The sequence below is a fragment of the Oryctolagus cuniculus genome, chromosome X (genome assembly GCF_964237555.1).
Source record: "Oryctolagus cuniculus chromosome X, mOryCun1.1, whole genome shotgun sequence".
NCBI lineage: Eukaryota > Metazoa > Chordata > Mammalia > Lagomorpha > Leporidae > Oryctolagus > Oryctolagus cuniculus.
In genome coordinates, this window is record NC_091453.1 from 127497718 (window position 1) to 127522447 (window position 24730).

The 24730-nt window shown below is 39.4% G+C and overlaps 1 protein-coding gene across 5 annotated transcripts in view; it reads left to right on the plus strand.

Annotated features, from left to right (window-relative positions):
- Window positions 1-24730, plus strand: part of AFF2 (ALF transcription elongation factor 2) — a 597410-nt gene that overhangs the window by 391119 nt on the left and 181561 nt on the right. For 3 of the 5 annotated variants that reach the window (XM_051831606.2, XM_008273461.4, XM_070067482.1), the window contains 3 exons: window positions 10665-10751; window positions 19032-19068; window positions 19357-19390. In XM_051831606.2, coding sequence (XP_051687566.2) covers window positions 10665-10751; window positions 19032-19068; window positions 19357-19390 — 158 coding nt within the window. The remainder of the gene's footprint in view (window positions 1-10664; window positions 10752-19031; window positions 19069-19356; window positions 19391-24730) is intronic. The other 2 variants (XM_051831607.2, XM_051831608.2) reach the window with 1 other exon arrangement.

Sequence of the window (24730 nt, forward strand, 5' to 3'; positions counted from 1 at the left end):
TTTCACTGGGGCTTAGTCTTGTTTTTGATGTTGTTAAATTCAGATTACTGCAAAGAAGTTGATGCTTCTGTTGGTTTATTTTGTTCTTATTGGGGAGTGTCTGGAGGCAGGAGGAGTATTCAGTAGTTAGATTGACATATTGTGATAGATTTGTTAGTTAATTTCATGTGAATGGGACAAACAGTTCTCTTTCATCCCCCTGGCACTGTGATTCTGGGATCCTAAGATTGAAATAGCTGTTTCAGAGGAAAGACAATTCCATGCAAATCTTATTGGATAGAGTTTTGGCTGCATTAGTGGCCTGGTGCCTTATTTTTACTGAGCTCAGAAATAATGAGAGAGTAAAGCTAAGGCCAACTTGTTCACTGGAGGCCTCTTTCCATGAAAATAGATATTACTTCTTTTTTCCCCAGCCATTGAGCTTTTGTTCCTTCTAAAAGAAGTTGTCATGAACTCCTCATTACCATTTTTCTTAATGTGATAAGTGTAAACCACAAGAAAGTTATCGGGTTTGAAAAGCTATAGCAGCCCTTATAAATGGAATACTAACGCCTTGTGTAATTCTTTGAAAAGTCTTAGACTTGTGATTACATGAAATGTATCCTTCTTTGACTACAGTTTTCTTTCTCTAGTGCCTTTTTTTATATGGTAAGCTGGCTTTCTAAAGGATGGCTGTGTTGCCTCCTCTACACTGTGTATCTCTCCAGCAATGGTAGATCAACAAATCCTTTTGGTAATGTCTGGAACATGATAACAAATTGCATGCTACTCTGTAAAATATAAAACAAAATAAAAGTCTGGCAGGTTTATCTGAGTTTTACTTTGAATGATCAATAATAATTGTCATTAGCATCTGTTCATTCCAATTATGAATACTATAGCTACTTGGAGAACAGCCATATCCTGAGTTTGGGCTTAGTTTAGCCTCCTGGCTGAGAGTAGACACTTAATAGATATTTTTAATGAAAAATGAAATTAATCGTGAATCATTAAAGATAGTGCTGGGGAAAAGTCAGTTGAGAGGTGTTAGTTTCATCAAATTGGTTTGCCTGACCTAGAACTAAAAGAGCAAACTAGAAGGTAGCCATAAAGAAATGCCTAATGCTATGAGGACATAGCATGTCATTTCATCCAGTAAAGTAACTCTGAAAAAAAAAAAAACATGATTGTAATATTATGAGAGCCTAGGGAATCATCTCATGTCAGTATATTTTAAGTGATGGTCATTGGATGTAGTTGATGGCAAAATAATTTAAAACAGAGATCTAGGAACTCAACAGCAAAGTTAAAAATAACTTTTTTTTCTTTTTTGTTCTTTTTTTAAACTTTTATTTAATAAATATAAATTTCCAAAGTACAACTTTTGGATTATAGTGGCTTTTCCCCCCATAACCTCCCTCCCACCCACAACCATCCCATCTCCCACGACCTCTCCAATCCCGTTCTTCATCATGATTCATTTTCAATTTATATTTATATATATCTTTATATACAGAAGATCAACAAATGGTGTTCTGGTGTCAAAATTGGTTTAAGAATGGAGGAATTGATGAGTTTAAAAAATAGAAATGCAAGAACTGGCCATCAAGAAACCTCAGAAGCTTCAGAAGCCTGAAATAGACCACTGATCAGAAGCCCTCTAACTAGGTTTCCTTTGTGCCTTGCCTTGTTTTTGCAAAAGAATTTCTGGTGGCCCTTACATTTTTAACAATTGAAATTGTGCTAATTTTGTGTTTACAAAGGAAGTCAATGATTCAATGTTGTTCAATCTAACATTTCCTAGTAGGGCAGCTAGTTTTCTGTTCTGTTTAAACCTGATTTAGACCCATATCCTAAAAAGTATTGAAATTTACAAGGCAGTCATCTGTTGGGAAAGTCAAACCTTTAACATAGGCTGTGGCCTCAGGCTGCTGCTGCTCAAACCTTGTGCAAAACTCAACAGATCCAGTGGAATTTTACCCAATATATGGCTATAGTGTTCTGTTTCCCCATAGTATTCTTTGGAGATATTTCTTTGCAGTTCCCACATGTACAATGTCTTAGGAATAACAGGCCAAATGAAGTTGTATGAATAGGCCCTGCATATGGCTGGAAACATATCCATTACATTCAGTGAGTGAAATGGAATTGATTGTATCTGTAAATGCCAAGAAGATGGCTTACTTGATTGGTTGTCTGAATGAACACACAATGAAGTGTCAGGGTACTGATTATTATGTTTCCCAATTGTAAATTAGCATTTGATTCTCTTTTTTAGTAGAACCATGGCTTGGGTGCTGCTACAGAATGAAGGCACTAGTGTGAGCTGGACTTTTTGCATGTATATCATGGGGCCAGTAGAGAAAACTTCTGAATTCTCTTAAAAAACTGTCAGCACTAAAGAGTTTGAATAAAGTCATCAATTATGGATTTGAAAAAAAAATTCCAGAGTATTATATCATGTCAGTGAAGTCATAAATTACTGTTGACATTCAAAAGAATCATCCCTTTTCTTTTTTGGACTGATAGATTGCATTTTGTGTTGCTTTATTGTTCAGCTATGACTGTAAAGTTATGTTTAATATTACAGTTGATTTTACACTTCCTCCCTACCCTCACTTGCTTAAAAATCAGAGATACGATCTCAGGAGACTTTCTTAAGAGTGTCCCAAACAGTAGAATATTCATTCACTTAAATGGAACAGGGTTTCCACCACTAGAGAAGCTTAGCAGCAATGGTTAGTGATCAAGTCCAAGATAAGCTACAGTTCCACTGTTGTTGAACTTTCAAGTTGCTGAGTGAACAGTGGGACAAATTAGACTGTTATCTGTATCACCATAAGACAGTAAGGTCCCCCCAGCACCTTCCTCCACCCCCATTCCTGGGAGGATGATGAATTCTCTGGGCTACTTTTCTCAGCAATATTTCTATATCATATTAAAAAAGCCATTCCAGATTCAATTTTGCATCTTCTTATATACATCGTTGAATTTGGAGCAGTAAAGAATATGATTATCTAGCTAGGTAAGTCAGTACAATTGGTCCACAACCCTGAACCTCTGCCTTTCCAGGCATCCCTTTGCCACTATCCTAGGCAGGGACCATGTTGACTTCAGAGATGTGTTTTTTTTTTTTTAACATTTATTTAATGAATATAGATTTCCAAAGTACAGCTTATTGATTACATTGGCTTCCCGAGATGTGTTGTTCACTACCTTCTAAGACAGAAAACCCAGTGGTTGGAAAGCTTACATGTCTTGGAAATTCTTACTTCATCTGAGCTAAAATGGTCCCCTGATAACATTTACCCACAGAGCTTATCCTAATCTCTTTGTACACAAGGCAGATCTCAGTTCTCTTTTATATGAGATTGTTTCATATATTGAAAACACTTCGTAGACCTCCCTTAAGTCACCCTTTTTCATAGACTAAACTTTACTGATTGTTTTGAAGTACATGTATATATGTTATGCCCTACTCTTATAGTAATGGTCCATTGAAGATATTGCACTATACTCATGGCTGTGCTGAGACAAGTCATCTAGGTTAGTTCCCTCTATTTCCAGTGTGGTCTTTTCCATGCAGTGTCCGGCAGCACCATTGCCTTCTACAGTCCAGGCCTCATACTTAATGCTGGCTGAATGTGTTTAGGTTATTTTAGCTGCCAACACACCTCAGATTTACTTGGGGGTAGTAAAATAAAATCCTTGGGTTTTTATCTCATGAATTGTAATAAGCCAGATGGTCTCTCTCATAGTGCAGTTTTACACTTGGTTTGTGGAACATAATTGCAGATTTAGTTTACTACTCTTAAAATTCACCTTATTGAAGCCGGCGCCGTGGCTCAATAGGCTAATCCTCCACCTTGCGGCGCCGGCACACCGGGTTCTAGTCCCGGTTGGGGCGCCGGATTCTGTCCCGGTTGCCCCTCTTCCAGGCCAGCTCTCTGCTATGGCCAGGGAGTGCAGTGGAGGATGGCCCAGGTGCTTGGGCCCTGCACCCCATGGGAGACCAGGAAAAGCACCTGGCTCCTGGCTCCTGCCAGGATCAGCGCGGTGCGCCGGCTGCAGCGGCGGCCATTGGAGGGTGAACCAACGGCAAAAGGAAGACCTTTCTCTCTCTGTCTCTCTCTCTCTCACTGTCCACTCTGCCTGTCAAAAAAAAAAAAAAAAAAAAAAAATTCACCTTATTGGATTCAGGCCTGTGTGGCAGGATCTTTCTGAATGTTGATTACTTGTAGCTTAGTGTCACCTACAATTTCAGTAAGTGGACATGCTGTTGCTCTTTTAAGTTGTTGACTACATTTTTTAAACCAAATAGCACTGTTAAAAGTAAAGTGTTGTTTTTGTTGTTATTAAAGATGGCAAATAGAGAAGGATAGGTAACTACAAAGGCTTTGGTATGCCTCTAGAGACTGCCTTCTAGGTTGACTTTGGCTACTCAACAATTTATGTAAGCTTATTTCAACTCAGTGATAAAGCACTTTTCACATCTCCATTCTTAGTTGCAAGAGTTATATATGAAGTTTGACAAATGCTTTGTTGAAGCCAAAATATACGATGTCCAGGGCACTTTCCCAAGGAGGACCCCATTTCCCAAGCGGTGTCAATGTTCTAGACTGTGGTCTGGCCAGGGTTTAAAAGGGTCCCAAGTCCCATGTAGATGCTACATGTCACATGAGCATCTTTAGGGTGAAACTTACTTGTGCTGGGAAACACTTATTATGTACATCCTGTGAGGGCCCAGAGAGGCAAGAGATCTATACCTCATCCCACATGCACTACTTCCCTGTAAGGGGAATTTCATACGGAACAAACAAGCTGTCTGGTCCTAGTAAAGGACTCAATCCTGGGCACTTGTCCTCCCATGTCTGTCTGAAGAAAGCCTACAAAGGGAAGCAGGCAAGTTCACATTCACATTTCAGCAGCAGGTGCACTCCTGGACACCACACTGGGAGAGCAGCCTGTGACTACTACAGCCAGCACCTTTCCCAAATTATGGTTTGGCCCCCTCCCTCTATGAGCTCATCCCAACCCTGATCCTTTTTCTGTCATTCATTTCCTATGAACAACCCCACTGCAGCTGCAGATAACAGTGCTAATACATCTGCCTTGCTTTTCTCTCCTATCAGGGAGGAGCAGAGTTTCCCACAGGCCAGTTAGCAATTGATGGCAGATTGAAGGCTAGGAAACAATTTGGCTGCTTCCCTTCTGAGGGCCAAGTCGCTGCATAACCCCTTCTGGGCACTCCAAGTCCCTGTTCCTTGATCCCTGATAGCCCCATGGCTTAACTGCCCTATCCCTTTTTCTGGATTCTCAGAGGAGTCTTAGGGCACATGTATATAAAGGTTCGATGTCATTTATTAACACCCCCACACATGTCCTTTAGGGGTGTTAACAAAGGGAGTCCTTTAGCTAAAGAAGCAAATTTGACTATCTGATGAGAAGATCTCCCTCACTAAAATCAGACATGTACGTTTCAATGATTTCAGGTTTAAATTAGTTTCGGAGAAAGGAAGATGCTGATATTTTTGTGGCTTTAGGCTGTGGTAGCCTTTAAGGCTGTACAGTGTATATATTTGCAGTCCTGTTGTACTAATTTTTTGGGAGTATACTCCCTAGGAGGAAAAATAAGACTGCCCCTGAGGAAGTCAGAGACCAAGTTCAGTTCCCATGACTTGGTATGCATTTAATTCTAAGTCCCTGTAAAAATAAACTCCAGCCTGATTTTGTAGATTTCTCCTATTCAGTCATACTTTTTTTATTTGAAAACCATTCAGCATTTCACATGTTCTTAATCACAGGTGTTTGTAAATATTTTAAAAGATGCATTTATTCTATTCTTTGCATTTTAATATAGGAAAAAGAGGAAGGTTTATGGAACTCCTATCATCTTGAGCTGTGAGGAATGCCTAAGTTACCCATTTGCTAAGTGGAGGCATGCAGGCTCATAGTGGCAACGCTGTAGTTCTGGTTGTGGGAATAGCAAGCTGAATGTGCACAGCACTATATGGTTGCCAAAGTCCTTGCACATGTATTAGCTTACTTCCTCTTGTAGCAAGCTTGTGTGGTAGGCAAAACAAGCAGAATCAGAGGCTGACAGCATTTGTAGCTAGGAGAACACATAGTGGCCATCCATGCCAAAGCCCACATGTTCTAGATAGGCAAATGGAGGCTCAGAGAGGGCAAGCAACTTCGCCAGGGTCACTCAGGTAACTTTTTGTGGAGCTCAGACTTAAGTTCTTCTTTTATCATTCTTAGGCAAGGGATCTTTTGGAGCTGCTTCTAATTATAATAACAATAACTAATGAAATATGTGTGAAAATCACCATTATTTGTATTTATTAATAGTCATTTGAAAATTTGCTATAACCATCTCTTTAGCTCAAACCATTTCTTTAGCTCAAATATTAAGGTAAAGACCTTAATATTTTGCTAAAGCTGGGTGCATATTGTTTGAACAGCCAGTATATATCAGGTGTAATGTAGGCCTCTGAAAGGAATACATACATGCACCATACATATACATACACCTACTGTTTGCCTCACCTCCACCACTAAACCTTGCTCAGATGCCTTGCACAGTGACTTGTTCCTGCTACCATGTTCCTTGTATGTTTACACATTTCTCTTTCAAGGTGATTAGCATGTAAAGCAAAGTGATCTGTCCTGGGGAAGGAGCTTGTCTTTGTCATTTCTATATCCCAATGACTGGCGGATTGCGGCAACTAAATAAAGATTAGTAGAACACAGACCCTGCCATTTGTTGTGTAGCATTGAACAAGTAACTTCACCTCTTGGCATTTCCAATTCCCTAGCTGCGAAATGGGTATGATGCTAACAATCACTGCCTCTTTTGTTTGTGGTGCACAAAAAAAAAAAAAAAAAAAAAAAAAAAAAAAAAAAAAAAAAACAATTACTTACTATGTAATAGGCGCAGGAGATTCAAGGTTGAAGAAAATAAGACTTGTGGCAACATACTTCAGTTACTTGAGATAACAGCCATTCCAAAAGCTCTGTATTAGATGAGTATAGGATACATTTGAGATTAGCAGAGTGTGGAACACAAGATAGTCTTCCACCCACAGCCTGTGAGGTACCCAGCTTCTGCGTTTCTACTGAGCAAAGCTGAGCTACCTGAAAGTTATTTTCAATTTGTTAGGGTCCTAGCCTGTGAGCCATAGTATGGATAATGTGCTGGAATATATAACCTTTTGTGATTTTTCTGCGTTTGACTTTGGAGCCTTCACATCACATTAAGAAAACATCTGCGCATTGTTAGAAATTACTTAGAATACTATCAATTGTGAAACCTATTCTTTGTTAAAGACTAAAAAGTAAAACAGTGTTGCTTCATTCTTTCCGCATTAACTTTAAAAATGGGAGACCCATTTGGAAACAGTGTGCTTTGAAACCAGTGACCAACATTCACTTACAACTGAATGTGAGACTGTCCATAAGTGACCTCACCTCTCAGAACCACTAATACTTCAGTTTTCCAGGGAGGGTAGGAATCTATGCGTTGTCTCTCTCCAGCAGGTCAAAGGAGAGAGAGGGGAGCTCATTTGTGGAGATTCAGACCAATGTCACACACACGGGCGCACGTGTGTGTGTGTGTGTGTGTGTTTTTGTTAAAAGAGAAGTGATGCTTGGTGTTGAGTTCAGGTGTTCAGCCTTATAGTCTGTTGTAAAAGACTTGGCAACGTTTTTGGAGTAGGTGCTTATCCCTACCTGATGACTTGGTGAAGGACGAATATAAGTTCAGCTGGATAAGGAATGATAGGGGTTCTTATCTTGAAAAGAGCAAGAACACAGAAATAGATTAAAATCCTTCAAGTGTTAATGAAAAGGATAACAATGGAAAATCTACTGTGAGCTTGCCACACTTTACAAGTCTAACTCATTTTGAGAAGTGAAAGAGCTTGCTTCAAATTTCCTTGCTGAAGATACCCTTTCAGGAAATTATATTCCTTTCAACAGCATCCTCCCTACTGTAATCAAATGCATCAGTGGTAGCATGGACTCAGCATGCTATTTCATGAAATCTCACGTTTTCTAATACAGAGAATCAATCGTAATTGAATATGAAAAAAAATATGTGTGATTCCATGTGGATTGGCCAGTAGGACAGTGCACTACATTGGTAATTCAAGATAATCAGATTCTGTCACAAAGTAAATATAAAGATAATTTTAAAAGTCCATGGAAAATTGAAATAAAAGATAAGTTTATTTAGTGACAAATAAATTTTAAATCCATGCATATAAGGGGTCTTCAAAAAGTTCACAAAAATTGTGTTTATGGAAAATCTTTGCAGATTTCAAAAATTTTGCACCAGATTTAATTACCTTTAAATTCCATTTTCCATGAACTTTCTATAGTCCCCTGGTATATAAAATGTAGGGAGAAAGTATACCTTTTAGAAGTGATTTCATTCTTTTCAGTATCCAAAATACCTTTTAATAAACCTAGAGGCATAACCACTGGTTACATAAAAGAGACCATACTCCTTTTACAGACTGGAGCTTATTGCTTCTTGGTGGGCTCTGACTGAATATGAACTGTACTTTATTTAATTTCAAAAATAATTTCTTTTTATGTCACAAGTAGAACCAGTATTTATGGGCACAATTTTCTGATAAAAGTTTATGTTATAAAATGATTAAATCAAGGTAGTTCAAATACCCATCTCCTCACATAATTACCAATTTGTTATGGTGAGAATATTTGTAATCTACCACTTAGCAAGTTTCAATTATATAGTACATGTTATACAATAGATCGGCAGAAGCTATTCTTCCAAACTGAAACTTTGTGCCTTTTTACCAACACCTCCTCTTCCCTAGTTATATATTTTATTCATTTTTAATTTTTTTGAGTTTTAGATACTTTATTTTTTCATGTTAATGTTACATTAATACAAAGGGTGCAGATTCAGTGTAGTTCACAGGCATAATATATATTTTATATGATCTAATTTTGGAGAGTAACCTTAGTCAGAAAAACCCTATACATTTTAAAAGAGTTCATTAACTAGTTTAAAGATACAAGCTAATTAGAATTACACTTTAAATTGATGTCAGGTAGAGTTACTTTGGGACTAGTTTTGATGGCTGCATTAGTAGTTGTCATGAATATTATCAACTGAATACAAATGTTCAACTCAAAAACACTTGGAAATAGTCTATCTTTTAAGCAGGTTAAGTATCCCCTCTAAATTCTGTGTGCATTTTTAATGTACTTGCCACCTCCCTTTTAAATAGTTCTGGGTAAATTTCAATCTGTGCCAGTGCTTGTCTGTATAATACTTACAAATTCTGCTTCCCCAGTGCCACTGTGAGTGAATCTGTGAAGTATCTCCTTGCATTAGAACTCTTCAGACATCAAAGACTCTTTGAACTGGGTAATTAAAAAGGGAAAAAAACCATATTTTAGTGCTACCTGAGAGTTCTTATTAATATTACCTTTGAAATGACTAATTATGTTACCCATAAAGATTGTAAAATAGTATTATATAGCTGTGCATTAAAAAGCATTCTCATAAACTTTGATCCCCTCCTCCCCTCCCCAAACTCCTCCTTTATTTCCATCATTACATTGATTTTTATGTTTAATGTTTATATAAGAAAATGTTTGATGAATCCAACACATGCTGACTCCCTCCTGCTTCACCAAATTTATCATCTTTCTGTTGCTGGGATTTTGAGCATGTGATTTAATTATCTTTGCTCTTAGGGTAAAACATGTTGGCCACATGCCCTAAGACTAGAGCAAGATTTGAATAGCACCTCTATTCAAACAGAGTGTTTGAAAGAGCTGAGAAGGTGACCCTGCTGATAACAGAGGGTGGGAGCCTTAGGGGCTTTTCCTATTTGAAAATTTGAACTCACAAATACACTATGTGTGTGACTGGGTGGAATCAAGCTACAAATCTCATAATAACCTTCTCTATGAATGAGACAGAGATTTCTTCAGTTGTCTCATCTTTGCATGGAAAAATCAACAGCATGTGCATAATCTTGTCACTAACTGTTAGGGTGCATCAAGAGAAGAATGGAGGTGATGACAGTGCTGCACTCCCTAGAACAGGCAGATCATACCTGGAGCAGAATCCCATAAGTTAGAGGAGCCCCAGGCAATTAGGAGTCCCTCCTGGGAGCTCCAAAGATAGAGACAGAAGGCAGAACTGGAGCGTTAGAAAAAAAAAGTTGAAGAGTCCCACTAAATGAATGAACAAGCTGAGAATGTCTCAGCCTGGAGAAGAGACAACAGCAGCAGATAGGATTGCTATCTTCAAATAGTTGGGGATTGTCATGTGAAAGAAGGAGGAGATGCATTCTGTGCTTTTGTGAAGTGTGATCCATAGGTAGAAGCTCCTGACAGATGTTTAATTTCCACCTGGGAAGAAGAGTCTGAGCCAGCTGTCTCAGTATGAGACAGGCTACTTCAAGCAGTAGTGAGCTCCCTGTCACTGGCAATATGCAAACAGATGTCAAATGAGCTTTTGCATTGCAGAAGGACCTCAAGCACCAACGTGGGGTAGGGGGTTATATTGAATTACCTTAACGTCCTCAATATTAAAAAGATACATTAAATAAGTATTTATGAACAGTCTACTATGTTTAATGCTAATAAGGGCTTTTTTAAGTGCTCAGAAATAAAGTTGCTTTGTTTTTCTTCATCAGGAGATGACCCATTCCTGGCCCACTCCTCTTACTGCCATGCACACTCCTGGAAACTCTGAGCAACATGCATTTTCCATCCCAGGACAGGTCAGTTCTCTTCCTTCATCCATTTTCTTTTACCTTATTTTAATTAGACCAATCTGATTGGCATCGGTCTCCTAGTACTATAAAATCTAGATTATATCTTGCCCCTCAGGATAGTAATGTAGATATGATTTTTATTAAAAAAAGATTCTTTAAGACATCTATACAAAATATTTACATGCATATCTTACTACCTGAGCATTGCCATTGTCCAAATAATAGCCCCCAGAGTTGATGAATCAGAGTGGTGGCTCACCCCTTAAGACCAAAGAGCAAAGGCAACAATAGTGTCCATGATTTTTTTAATTTAAAAAATCCATGCTCTTCCTTCTAATGGATCAATTTTACTTTCTATATATCACCTTCTAGTCCTTGCTCACAAGCGAACAGATCTTTATAAGCTGCCTTATCAGAACAGAACTTTCTCCTCTACAGTTCTATTGTCACACATTTATAATGTTTTCTTCACTTGTTCTGAATAAGAATTTATCAACACCAGCTTTTCTAAATGCCTAAGTAGACATGATATTCTAATACCACATGTTAAAAGACAGAAAATGCCTTCCTTCCCTTCTTCTTTTCCTTTCTACCATTAATTCAGAAACCATTTTCCACGGGGATGAAGGGATGAAGAAAAGTCCTCTACATGTTATCAGATAAACTACCAAGCAATGTAGTTGGTATTTTCATAGACAATACAAAGCTCAGAAAAGTATCTAACATTCCCGCAGGGAGTTGAGCATGTGCTCACCATGGAGGTAGCAACATTTAGACGATGGTTAGGATTCTGACAGGTGGAAAAAGGTTCAAGAGAAGACCATCCCATACAGAAGACCAGCATTAGCAAAGTCATGGAGAGATGAGGGATCATGGTTTGATCCATACTGGTATGAGATCCCATGTGTCTGGATCATAGCTTTTCTGGTGGACAATGGAAAGAGATGAATTCTGAGCAAGTAAGCACATCGCCATTAATGGCCTTGAATGCTACCCCCAAGGAGTTTGGAGTTTTGTAAAAGGAGAAACACCCAATTAGATTATTTAGGTTTCAAAGTCATGATTTTGACAATAATACTACTTGTAAACTATATTTCATGATCCCCTGTCACCTTTGAAATGAGAGAGAGCTAAGTGAGTAATGACTCTTACTGTCCCAGTCTGTGGGTGTATCTTTGCTTCCTGTATCCTCACTCTCTTTCTTTTGGCTGCCCTGTGCTTGATATCCTTATCACCAGCATCTCCAGCAAAGGGGGCAACCCATCATTTTTTTCCCAGCCTTTAAATCCAACACTTCCGTGGCAATTGTATTTATTTCAGCTGGATTCTCCCATTTGGTAGATAAATTGCACAAGTCACAATTTTCACATTTACAAGTGTGTAAAATAGAACTGGTTGTATAAATGGGCTCTTATAGCACATACACAGCCTGCAATAGGGCACAATTTGCATTTTCTGCAAATTACTGCGCTGCCAGTCGCAAGATAAAGGTAGAAATCAATTGGATAAAATGGTGAAGCCAGTATGGGTATACACCCACCTTTGATCCCTGCCAAATTGTTGGTTTGAAAGAAAAGTGCATTTTAAATAACAATAAAGACATCAACAACATATAGGGGAAGGCTTCCAAAGGTTCATGGAAAAATTTAGTAAAAAGGGAATATGAGGCCGGCGTCACCGCTCACTAGGCTCACTGGGCTAATCCTCCACCTTGCGGTGCCAGCACCCCGGGTTCTAGTCCTGGTCAGGGCGCCGGATTCTATCCCGGTTGCCCCTCTTCCAGGCCAGCTCTCTGCTGTGGCCAGGGAGTGCAGTGGAGGATGGCCCAAGTCCTTGGGCCCTGCACCCCGTGGGAGACCAGGAGAAGTACCTGGCTCCTGCTATCGGATCAGCGCGGTGTGCTGGCCGCAGCCCGCTGGCCACAGCGACCATTGGAGGGTGAACCAACGGCAAAGGAAGACCTTTCTCTCTGTCTCTCTCTCTCACTGTCCACTCTGCCTGTCAAAAAAAAAAAAAGGAATATGAGTTTTCCATGAACTTTTTCATATATCCTCATATAATGGTATGATGTGCTTCACCTGATTCTAAGCATTTAACATACAGCAAATAATTCAGTCCTCATTACAACCCCAAAAGATTGGTAATTTTATCATTCATAATTTACAGAGGAGGAAACTGAGGTACGTGATAGGTAAGTAATGTGTTCAGAATCACCCAGTTAATAAGTGAAGGAACCATTATTTAGGTTCAGGTGTTATGATGCCAGAAACCTGGGGCTTCTCCCCAGTTCAAATTTCATCTTCTAAAACATAGCTGTCTTCAGGAAGTATAGGTAACTGGGTTAATTGCCTCTTTGAGTGCTTGCACCAGACCTAGGTGACACCTGCCTCTCTGAAAGTATCAGTTTCCTACATCTAGAGCAATGTGGTAAGCAGGGGAACAGTGCTGGTTGAAGAATTGCAATCTGGCTCCTTTTTATCCCGGCTCTGCAACTTGCTGGCTATGTGGTCCTGCTCCATTTCCACTGAGCCTCAATTTCCTCATCTGGACTGGGGTGGTATGTGTCTGTAGGTGTGAAGGTCTGAGGACTATATAATCTCAATGGAATTTTCACATCAAATGTTCTATGATTCTGTGAAATGTATACATAACAGAAAATACAGTTGAAAAATTCTCAGCTCATATTCACTTACCAACCCCAAATTGAAAAATGCCATGTTTTCTCATAGAGAATGGAAACTCTTACAAGGAAGGAAGTACATAGTAAGCAGAATTTACTGAGTAACACTGTCCTTAAGGGAAGTTTAATAAAGATACCACAGGGACCGCTGCTATGGCACAGCGGGTTAAACCAGGCCTGCAGCACCTGCATCCCATATGGGCATTAGTTTGCATCGAGGCTGCTCCACTTCTGTTTCAGCTCCTGGCTAGCGCACCTGGGAGGGGAGCGAAGGGTGGCCAAGGTCCTTGGGCCCCTGCACCCACGTGGAGAGACCCAGAGGAGGCTCCTGGCTCCTGGCTTCAGATCAGATCAGCTGCAGCCATTGCGGCCATTTGGGGAGTGAACCAGGGGATGGAAGACCTTTCTCTCTCTCTGCCTCTGCCACTCTGTAACTCTGCCTTTCAAATAAATAAAAAATAAATATTTAAAAACAAAGACAAAAACACCCCAGATGAAAAATATCCTCTAGAACAGAAGTTCTCAAATTACGGCTCATACATTCTTACTTTTTTTCAGTGCTTAAAATTTTCTAAAGTGCTGCAACAAGTCAAGAAATATTACACACACACACACTCTGGAATATTATTCAGCCATAAAAAGACACCCTGTCATTTTTTGTAACATGGGTGGAACTTTAAGATGTTAAGTGAAATAAAGACAAATAGGGGCTGGTGCTGTGGTGCAATGGGTTAATCTTCCGCCTGTGGCGCCGGCATCCCATATGGGCACCAGTTCTAGTCCCGGCTGCCCCTCTTCCAATCCGGCTCTTTGCTATGTCCTGGGAAAGCAGTAGAAGATGGTCCAAGTGCTTGGGCCCCTGCACCCACATTGGAGACCAGGAAGAAGCATCTGGCTCCTGGCTTTGGGTCAGCACAGCTCCAGCCGTTGCGGCCATTTGGGGAGTGAACAAACAGAAGGAAGACCTTTCTCTCTGTCTCTCCCTCTCACTGTCTGTAACTCTACCTCTCAAATAAATAAATAAAAAAATATTTTTAAAAAAGGAAAGAAAGAAAGACAAATAAACACGTTCTCAAATGAGGAAGCTAAAAAAATTGTTTTCATACAAATGAAGAGGAGGATAATGTCCACTAAAGGCTTGAGAGATTAAGGGGAAGGGGGGACTGAGGAAGATCAGATGGTAACAGGGAACCAAAATAGAAAAAGAAGAGTAAGTTCAAGTCTTCCATAGCACGGCAGGGGGACTATAATTTACAGAAAAAAAGTTATTATATGTTTGATAAATAATAACTAGGAGTGGTCATTTGGCACATTAATTAAGACAATCCTTGGGATGTCCATATTCCATTTCAGAGTGCCTGGATTGGATTCCTGGCTACATTCCCAATTACAGCTTCCTGCTGATGGGTACCCTGTGAGGCAGCAGCTAGACAGCACAAGTAGTTGGGCCCCTGCTGCCTATGTGGGAGACCCAGATTGAGTTCCTGATTCAGGCTTGGCCTAATCCTTGCTGTTGTGACCATCCGGAGAGTAAACCAGCAGTCAGGAGACGCCTGTCTCTTTCTGCCTCTGTGTCTTTATGTCTTTCTATCTTTAAAATAAGTAAAATAAATGAGCATTTAAAAAAGAACTGGAAGAGAGAAGTTTGATGGTCCCCATCACAAAGACATGATAAATGTTAGAGATAGAAATACTAATTATCCGGATTTGATCATTACATGCTATATACATGACTTGAATTATTACACTGTACTTCATAAATATGTATTGTTATATGTCATTAAAATATAAAAACAAAAATTCAAAAGAAAAATAATATTATTATGAATGAATGTGAATCTAGAATTCATATTTCAGTTTTACATGCATTTGGTAATGTACTATCCATGATTTCTTTAACAGAGGAGAATAAAGTCACTATGACAGAGATGGTATGTCTCCCAAAGCCTAAATTATTTACTATCTGGCCCTTTGCAGAAAAAATTAGCCAATGCCTACTCTAGACTATAGATCACATAGAGTTTCTGATTGTGAGATTATTAACAAGGCTCTTAAAATAGTCTCATGCAAGTTTGTGTTAGCAATTTTGCATCATTCTATCTTGTTGCAAAAATTACATATATGACATGTCTATGAAAAATGTACATGATCAAAGTCAGGTACTTTTTAAAATTTTGTACAATGTTCATTAACAATTACTACATGAATGATGCAAATTATTTCCCCTACCAGGCTATTTCCATTTGGAGTTCGGTATGTATATTAAGTGAATTTGGTAGCATACAAAGATGTTTTTTCATAATACCCATTACCCATGACCTATTTGAAGACCACTCATATGGATGGATATAAAAAAATTTACACCAAAATAAACATATCTTTGAATTCTGTTTAATATGAATTTGTTGAAGTACCCACAAACTGAATTATATTATTATACTATGCTATAATTATGCCTTTGGGGAATATACAGACAGGAATTCTTGCCTCTCTATGAAATGGACATAGACTCTTGTGTTTTTTTAAACTACTGACTTTGTTGTGTCATTTTTCCATGGAATCTTGCAATGTGGGTTTTCATAACTCAATGTTACAAATGGTTGCGCCACCAGAAGTATTTCCCCTTCCTTGCCATCTGTGATTTGCTAAAGGGTGCAAATCAAATAGTTAAGCTTTTTACAGTCTTTGTCAAAAAGCAATTCTTTATCAGCAAGAGAACAGAAGGCTTTGAGCAGCAAACTGGATGGGCTTTGTGACAGCTCTCTAGCTCAGAGGACTTTCCTGCTTCTTGTTGAGTTTATATGGTTTTCTTGAGTGGTGATCTTGCCAGAAGACAAATCTGTTGGCCAATAGAATCATGCTAAATAGATCAGAAAGTTCATTTTTCATTCAAATACAGAGTTACAGTTCTTGCTTTTTTTTTAGATAAATTATATTGTGATCTTGTTTTTGTTCTGTAAGGTGGCAAGATTAGGTTTAATGTATTGATTACTTGCAACAGTGATTGTTATAACAAATTCTTGTATTTCGTTGGATTGATTGTGTCTTCGGTTTTGGAATGCTTGCTTTGCAGTCCATAATACATCTCTCTTCCATCTGCATTGTATTTTGTGTGCCCTGAACATCAGTGTAGTGTTCTGCCTGTGAATTATGTCAGGATCCACACAGATGGGCCGCACTGCTAGCAAGCCTGATATCTGCACATTTGCAGTTCTCACACCAGTGAAATGAATTGTATGAAGTTTGACTTTCAAATCAAATTTACTTTTTTAGGGGCCGGAGCCGTGGCTCACTTGGTTAATCCTCCGCCTGCGGCGCCAGCATCCCATATGGACTCTGGGTTCTAGTCCCGGTTGCTCCTCTTCCAGTCCAACTCTCTGCTGTGTCCCGGGAAGGCAGTGGAGGATGGCTTAAGTGCTTGGGCCCCTGCACCCACATGGGAGACCAGGAAGGAGCACCAGGCTCCTGGCTTCGGATCGGTGCAGCGCCTGCCATAGCGGCCATTTGGGGGGTGAACCAATAGAAGGAAGACCTCTCTCTCTCTCTCTCTCTCTCTAACTCCAACTGTCAAATAAATTAAAAATTATTTTTTAAAGATTTATTTATTTATTTGAAAGTCAGAGTTACACAGAGAGAGGAGAGGCAGAGAGAGAGAGTCTTCCATCTGATGGTTCACTCCCCAATTGGCTGCAACGGCCGGAACTGTGCCAATCCGAAGCCAGGAGCTTATTCCGGGTCTGCCACACGGCTTCAGAGGCCGAAGGACTTCGGCCATCTTCTACTGCTTTCCCAGGCCATATCAGAGAGCTGGATCAGAAGTGGAGCAGCCGGGTCTCAAACCAGCACCCATATGTGATGCCAGCGCTTCAGGGCTGGGCTTTAAACCGCTGCACCGCAGTGCCGGCCCCTAAAATCAAATTTAAATCCCTTTAAAGAATTGACTCAACTAACATATTTCACATGATTTCCTACAATTCATCCAGAGCCAGGGGCGGGGGATGAAGGGATCCGACATCTGCTAGTTCATTTCTCAGATTCCAACAACAGCCAGAGTGGGACCATACCAAATCCAGAAACCAGGAACCAGAAACTCAGTTCAGTTCTCCCACGTGGGTGAAAGGGACCCAACTACTTGAGATGTTATCTGCTGCCTCCCAGGGTGTGAATTAATAGAAAGCTAGAATCAGAAGTGGAGGGGCCGGTGCTGTGGCGCAGTGGGTTAAAAGCCATGGCCTGAAGCACTGGCATCCCAATTGGGTGCCGCTTCTAGTCCCGCCTGCTCCACTTCTGATCCAGCTCTCTGCTGTGGCCTCGGAAAGCAGTAGAAGATGGCCCAGGTCCTATGGCCCCTGCACCCACGTGAGAGACCTGGAGGAAGCTAATGGCTCCTGGGTTCGGATTGGCACAGCTCCAGCTGTTGCGGCCATCCGGGGAGTGAACCAGTGGATGGAAGACCTCTCTTTCTGTCTCTACCTCTCTCTGTAACTCTTTCAAATAAATAAAATAAATCTTACAAAAAGAGTAAGGCCGGCGCCGCGACTCACTAGGCTAATCCTCTGCCTGCGGTGCCAGCACCCTGGGATCTAGTCCCAGTCGGAGCACCAGATTCTGTCCCGGTTGCTCCTCTTCCAGTCCAGCTCTCTGCTGTGGCCCGGGAACACATTGGAGGATGGCCTAAGTGCTTGGGCCCCTGCACCCACATGGGAGACCAGGAGTAAGCACCAGGCTCCTGGCTTCAGATCGGTGCAGCACACCGGCTGTAGTGGCCATTTGGGGGGTGAACCAAGGGAAGGAAGAGCTTTCTCTCTGTCTCTCTCTCTCACTGTCTAACTCTGCCTGTCAAAAAAAAAAAAAATAAATAAAAAGAGAGAGAGAGAGAGAGTGAAGATGGAATCTATAGCGGAGCTGGAACATGAATATGGGCACTCTGATGTAGGATATATAAAGATAATTGAAAATGAATCTTGATGTGAATGGAATGGGAGAGGGAGTGGGAGATGGGAAGGTTGTGGGTGGGAGGGAAGTTATAGGGGGGGGCAGTGTAATCCAAAAGCTGTACTTTGGAAATTTATATTTATTAAATAAAAGTTTAAAAAAAGAGGCATCTTAATGACTATGCCAAATAGCTATCTCTGTAATGAGTTTGAAAACACCACTTTTGTACAAAATGAGTTACATTTATTGCATATGTGTTCTGGTAGAAAATTGGGCTTGTTTCTATGGAAGGAAAATACTGAGTGAATCTATTACTTTTTCTTCTGCAAAAACTATGATCATATCTGTATCCATGCCTAGCTAAGTAAGAAATGATACACTTGAATTTCACACATATGGGACGTTTGTTCCCATGTTGTCCAAATTTCCACATGCCCCCATTTATAATTTGGATAAAATGACAATTATGATCATTGTCTACAGCAGGCTTGGCTAGCAAATGTTCCCTTCAAATACAGCTACAGAAAGAAGTCTGATTAATGTAACTTTTAACCAGTGGTTTCCTATTTGGAAACAATAGTCAAGCTGTATCTCTAGCAATAAAAGATACACATTTTGTTCTACTGGTATCATTTAATTAATGTTTGCATATTCTGTATTCTTCCTAATAGGAATCTCAACATCTGACCCCAGGATTCACCTTACAAAGTAAGTGTTTTTGAAAAACACTGCTTAGTTTAAACATCCATGTCCCCATCTCCCTCATGTTTCTTACTTTTCTATTTTATAATATTAAAACATGCAAGAAAAAGAGTAAGAAATAGTTACATTGTAGCACATCCAATTGGATAATTGTTTTTTTTTATCTGTTATTTGTGGCAGGAAGCTGTAAAACTGTATAACTTGAAAGGCTGTATACTTGAGAACAATTTAATTAAGAATAGTGATTTGACAGTGAAAACATGAACAGTAATTATTTGTGTCCTTTCTTTTCAGAGTGGAGTGACCCAACCAGCAGAGCTTCTACAAAGTCAGTATTATTCAAGTCATGAATATTTTAGGGACAAGGAAATAGTGTCTCAATGCCATTCTCTATCTAGCTCCTGGAAAGTATGAACCTTGACTCATAGTAATATGTAGTTTGATAAGGAGAGGATAATCAGTTTTCCCATGGTCATAACCCATTTGGTCAGTTATAATAAATTTCATCAACTTTATAGCTTATAAACAGCAGAAGTTTATTTCTCACAATTCTGGAGACTGGAAAGTACAAGAAGAAGATAGATTGTGTGTCTGGTGGGGGCTTGCTTTCTGCTTCATAGATGGTATCATCTTTCTGTGTCGTCACATGGTGCAAAAAGTGAGGGATCTCTCTGGGGCTTTTTATAAGGGCACTAATCCCATTATCTCTCAAAGGTCCCACACCTTAATACCATCACCTTGGAGGTGAGGATTTCAATATATTAATGGAGGGCACGAATATTAAGACTGTAGCATCCATGGCAAGTATGTAACAATAAAACAAATTACACCATTAGGTTCTCCAATGGTGTAAATACGGTGAGTCAATATCCAGGATATGAAAACAACTATGACTTCAGTAAATAAAATGTCTCTCAATAAGTTGCTTCCTTGCATTTTGACTAGTTCATTTGAGCATAGTTAAACTTCAGATACGTATATCATTGTACACAATATTCAGCTGCCCCTAAGATGGACAAGGGATACAACTAAGCAACCATAATTGGGCATGAAATGTTGAGTGGTTTGCTGTGGCCAGTCAGCCTAAGAGCACTCTGTTTAAAGTTCATCTGGCATCTGTGTATTAAGGAAAAATGAGGGAGGCAAGGAAGAGATAGAATAAGAGATTACATGACACTAGGTTGAAGTTCAGAAGTCAAGGCCCTGTAATTCATTCGGCACTGTCTTCATTTTATATTAATGTTAACGGAAAGAGGAACTTGGAGAAACCAATTTACTGAGATTAACTATTGTAGATTTTATAATATCAAGTTTGTCTAAGAGTGTATCAAGGGAATATTTCTCTCTGAAGTTCTTTCATTCTTAATAACAGGAAATGGAAGTCAACTTTTCTGTGTGAGTAATAGTGCATACTTCACATTTTTCAAAATGAAATAATTTGACATACAAGTAACCAAATGTCATAATTGAAGTTAGTTGCTCACTTTTGGAGGATCACAAATAAAATTGCATAAAAGAACTGAGAATGACTCCTAAACTGACTGAGGTTCTGAGAAAGTCAATGGCACTTCCATATTCTTGGTAATTTAGCTGCAAAATCCAAAAGCTTTGACCCTGCTATAAGTCCTCTTTTTTTCCCTTTGGCTTGATCTGTGCCTTCTAATTCAAAGTTCAATTTCAACAACCAAAGATCTTACATTTTTCCCCAAAGAAACCTTTTATTTGAGTAATACAAACGTCATGCACTTCATAAATACAACTTTAGGAACATAATGATTCTTACCACCCTGCCCGCCTTCCCACCCACACTCCCACCCTTCTTTTTCCCTCTCCTATTCCCAGTCTTATATTTTACTAATATATATTTTGAATTAACTTTATACACAGCAGATTAACTCTATACTAAGTAAAGAGTTCAACAAATTGTATGAAAAAAAAAAAAACTGTTCCTCAGTAGTCAAGACAAGGGCTTGAAGTTAATTTCACTTATTTTTTAAAGCATTCTTTTTTGAGAAACCTAAGAAGAACTCAAGAACGATACATCTCTTGTGAGCACTTTGATATAACTATAACTTATGAGACATAAGAATATCCTGCACTTAATACACTAAAATGAAGTAAATCTTTGAGAATAATTTTTACTATTAATTCTCCTAATACAACTCTTTGAGGACAGAGGTCCTGCATGGGAAGTTAGTGTACAGTGACTATTGTTAATTTAACAGTCAATACTCTTATTAATGATGTCAGTGATCACCTGAGGCTCTTGACATGAGTTGCCTAAACTATGAAAGCCTTTTGAATATACCAACACCTTTAGTAGTCAGACAAGGCTATAAGCAAAGTGGAAGCTCTCTCCTCCCTTCTTTGATGACCACTTCTTTCCACTGAGGTCTCACCCACAGAGGTCCTTTGTGTAGGACACTTTTTGCCACAGTGCCTTGGCTTTCCATGCCTAAAATGCTCTCACAGGCTTTTCAGCCAGACCAGAATGCCTTAAGGGCTGATTCTGAGGTTAGAGTGTTATTTAAAATAGTTGTCATTCTATGGGTCAGCTGTATGGACTGCTTCCCATGTTGGAAAATTCACTCCTATGTAATTCTATCTATTATTATTACCAAACACTTAATCCTATTTATACTGATCACTTTTAACACTTAATCCTATCCATATGATCACTTTAACACTTAAATGCTATTTTTACCATCCAGCTTAAGGGGATTTGGGATCCCATGGCAAAGGGAAGAGGTAACCAACAGAATAGGAGAAATTATTTGTAAACTATACAACTGATAAAGGATTAATAACCAGAATATATAGAGAGATCAAGAAATTCAACAACAACAAAACAAACAATCCAGTGAAGAAATAGACAAAGGACTTAAAGAGACATTTATCAAAAGAGGAAATCTGAATGGCCAACAGACACATGAAATAAATGCTCAGGATCACTAGCCATCAGGGAAATGCAAATGAAAACCATAATGAGGTTTCACCTCACCCCAGTTAGAATGGCTTTCATACAGAAATCAACAAATAACGAATGCTAGCAAAGATGTCTGGAAAAATGTACCCTAACCACTGTTGGTGGGAATGTAAACTGGTAAAGTCACTGTGGAAGACAGTATGGAGATACCTCAGAAATCTGAATATAGACATACTGTATGACCTAGTCATCCCACTCCTGGGAATTTACCCAAGGGAAATGAAATCAGCATATGAAAGAGTTGCTTGTACCCCCATGATTATTGCAGCTTAATTCACAATAGCTAAGACACATAATCAACCCAAATGCCCATCAACTGAAGACTAGATAAAGAAATTATGGGATAAGTACACCATAGAATACTACACAGTGGTGAAAAAAATTTGGTCATTTGCAACAAAATAGATGAAACTGGAAAACATCATACTTAGATAAGCCAATCCCAAAGGGACAAATAACATATGTTTTCCCTGACCTGTGATAACTAATAGTGCACCCAAAATAAATCTGTAGAAATGAAATTGACACTTTGAGAAACAAATATTCTGAACAGCCCTTGTCTTTACTGTTGAGGAATGGCCTTTTTTTCATACTGTTTGTTGAACTTTTTACCTAACATAGATTTAATCGTATGTGTATCAAGTTAATTGAAAATAGATCTCAGTAAAAAATAAGAGTGAGAATAACAGAGGAAGGAGGAATGGTATGGGAGGGTGGGCACAGTGGGAAGAATCACCATGTTCCTAAAGTTGTAATTATGAAATGTATAAAGTTTGTAACTGTAAAGATGTATAGTCCTGCATACATCCCTATGGACTTCCTTCTAAGGGTACAGTTTAAGAGATCTTACATTTTAAAAAGAGAGAAAATACAATGAATGGACAATAAAACAATAACCCAAATTTAAGGATCCTGTGGTTTATGGAAGCACAGAAATCAAAGCCATCTTTGATATTTTCATTTCAGCTTTTCCACTCATCAGATTTTGGATTACTCTTTTCTGGTTATCCTAGTAAAACAACAGATCTCATCCTCCTTGTCTCCACTCCTACTTCACCTCACTCCCATTAAAAACTCATTAAAAGACCCATGCACACACACATGCATATGTATAAAAACAGGCATACTCACACATACAAATTTAGGAAATCAGTGCAGGTTTTGAAACATGAAAAAATACAAAAGTATATCTTCCGTTGTAAATGCTCATACTCCTAAAGCAAGAGTATTAAGCTTCCACTATGAAATATGCTACTTAACATATATATTATTTTTTTATTTTTATTTTTTGACAGGCAGAGTGGACAGTGAGAGAGAGAGACAGAGAGAAAGGTCTTCCTTTGCCATTGGTTCACCCTCCAATGGCCGCCACGGCTGGCGCGCTGCAGCCGGCGCACCACGCTGATCCGATGGCAGGAGCCAGGTACTTATCCTGGTCTCCCACGGGGTGCAGGGCCCAAGCACTTGGGCCATCCTCCACTGCACTCCCTGGCCACAGCAGAGAGCTGGCCTGGAAGAGGGGCAACCGGGACAGAATCCGGCGCCCCAACCGGGACTAGAACCTGATGTGCCGGCGCCACAAGGCGGACGATTAGCCTAGTGAGCTGTGGCACCGGCTCAACATATATACTATTGAATGCAGTATTTCAGTAGTTTGAACTATCAAAAATAAACTTGTCAATTGTAGTTTATAGTTAGATGTTACATTTCCATAGAACAGCATTTCGTAGCACTGCAGTATATAGCACAGTCAGACTAAAATTCTCTATAGAAAATTCCAACAGAATTACAAGGCAGTCCAGTTTTTTTTTTTTTTTTCTTAATAAACTGATCTCTTTCTGGAGTGCTTGATTTAAAGTCCAAATACTGTACATTAGGTATCAGCTGGAAGAAGTTCCCTTATTATGGTAGAGTATGAGTTTCATGAAGGTCTGCTCAGAGTTGTAAAATAGTTATTTTCATTTTTAATCTCCAAATTATTATTAGCTTAGCCATTACTATTATTTTCCCATATTTTGCTGCAGTGTGCTTTTAAGACAACTTCTAGGACTTTCCATTTGGCATTGAAATGCTTACAGTGATTTTGAACATAGACTGAGGATAGACAGACCGGTGACTGGAGCACTGTACAAAGCAGCCCTTCAGTCAGTCACATGGCCACTAGGATGCCCACCCAAGACGAGCAAATGTGCTGGCTATGCTTCTGCCACTTAGGGTAGTGGAGAAAGAATCTTATAAAATAGAATTCTTTAATTACTGGGACACTTTATTAATTTTCTTCATCTTAGCTTGATTCATCTGGTTGACAAAACACAGATCTGCCATCTGTGTATGGATTATTTGTAAGGACTTTGCACATGGGCACCTGGTGTGAAGACATTGGTCCCGGTGTGCCTGAATACAGATCTGCCATTTGCCAGTTTCTGTCATTGTTCTTGACAGTTGCTATTTGCTGTGCCTGACTCCAGTGATATGACTGGCATTATAGAGGACTGGATATTTTCTCCTCACTGTAGTCCATTGATATACAGTGCTTTATATGAGATGTCCATCCATAGGGTCACAGCCTACCTGCTCCAGTTGGAACTCTAAATTACCATGAAGCAGGGACACTGCAATGGAGAATTTGGAGACCTGGATTTGAGCCTCTGCTCAATGATAGGTGATTTTTTTGGGGGTGGG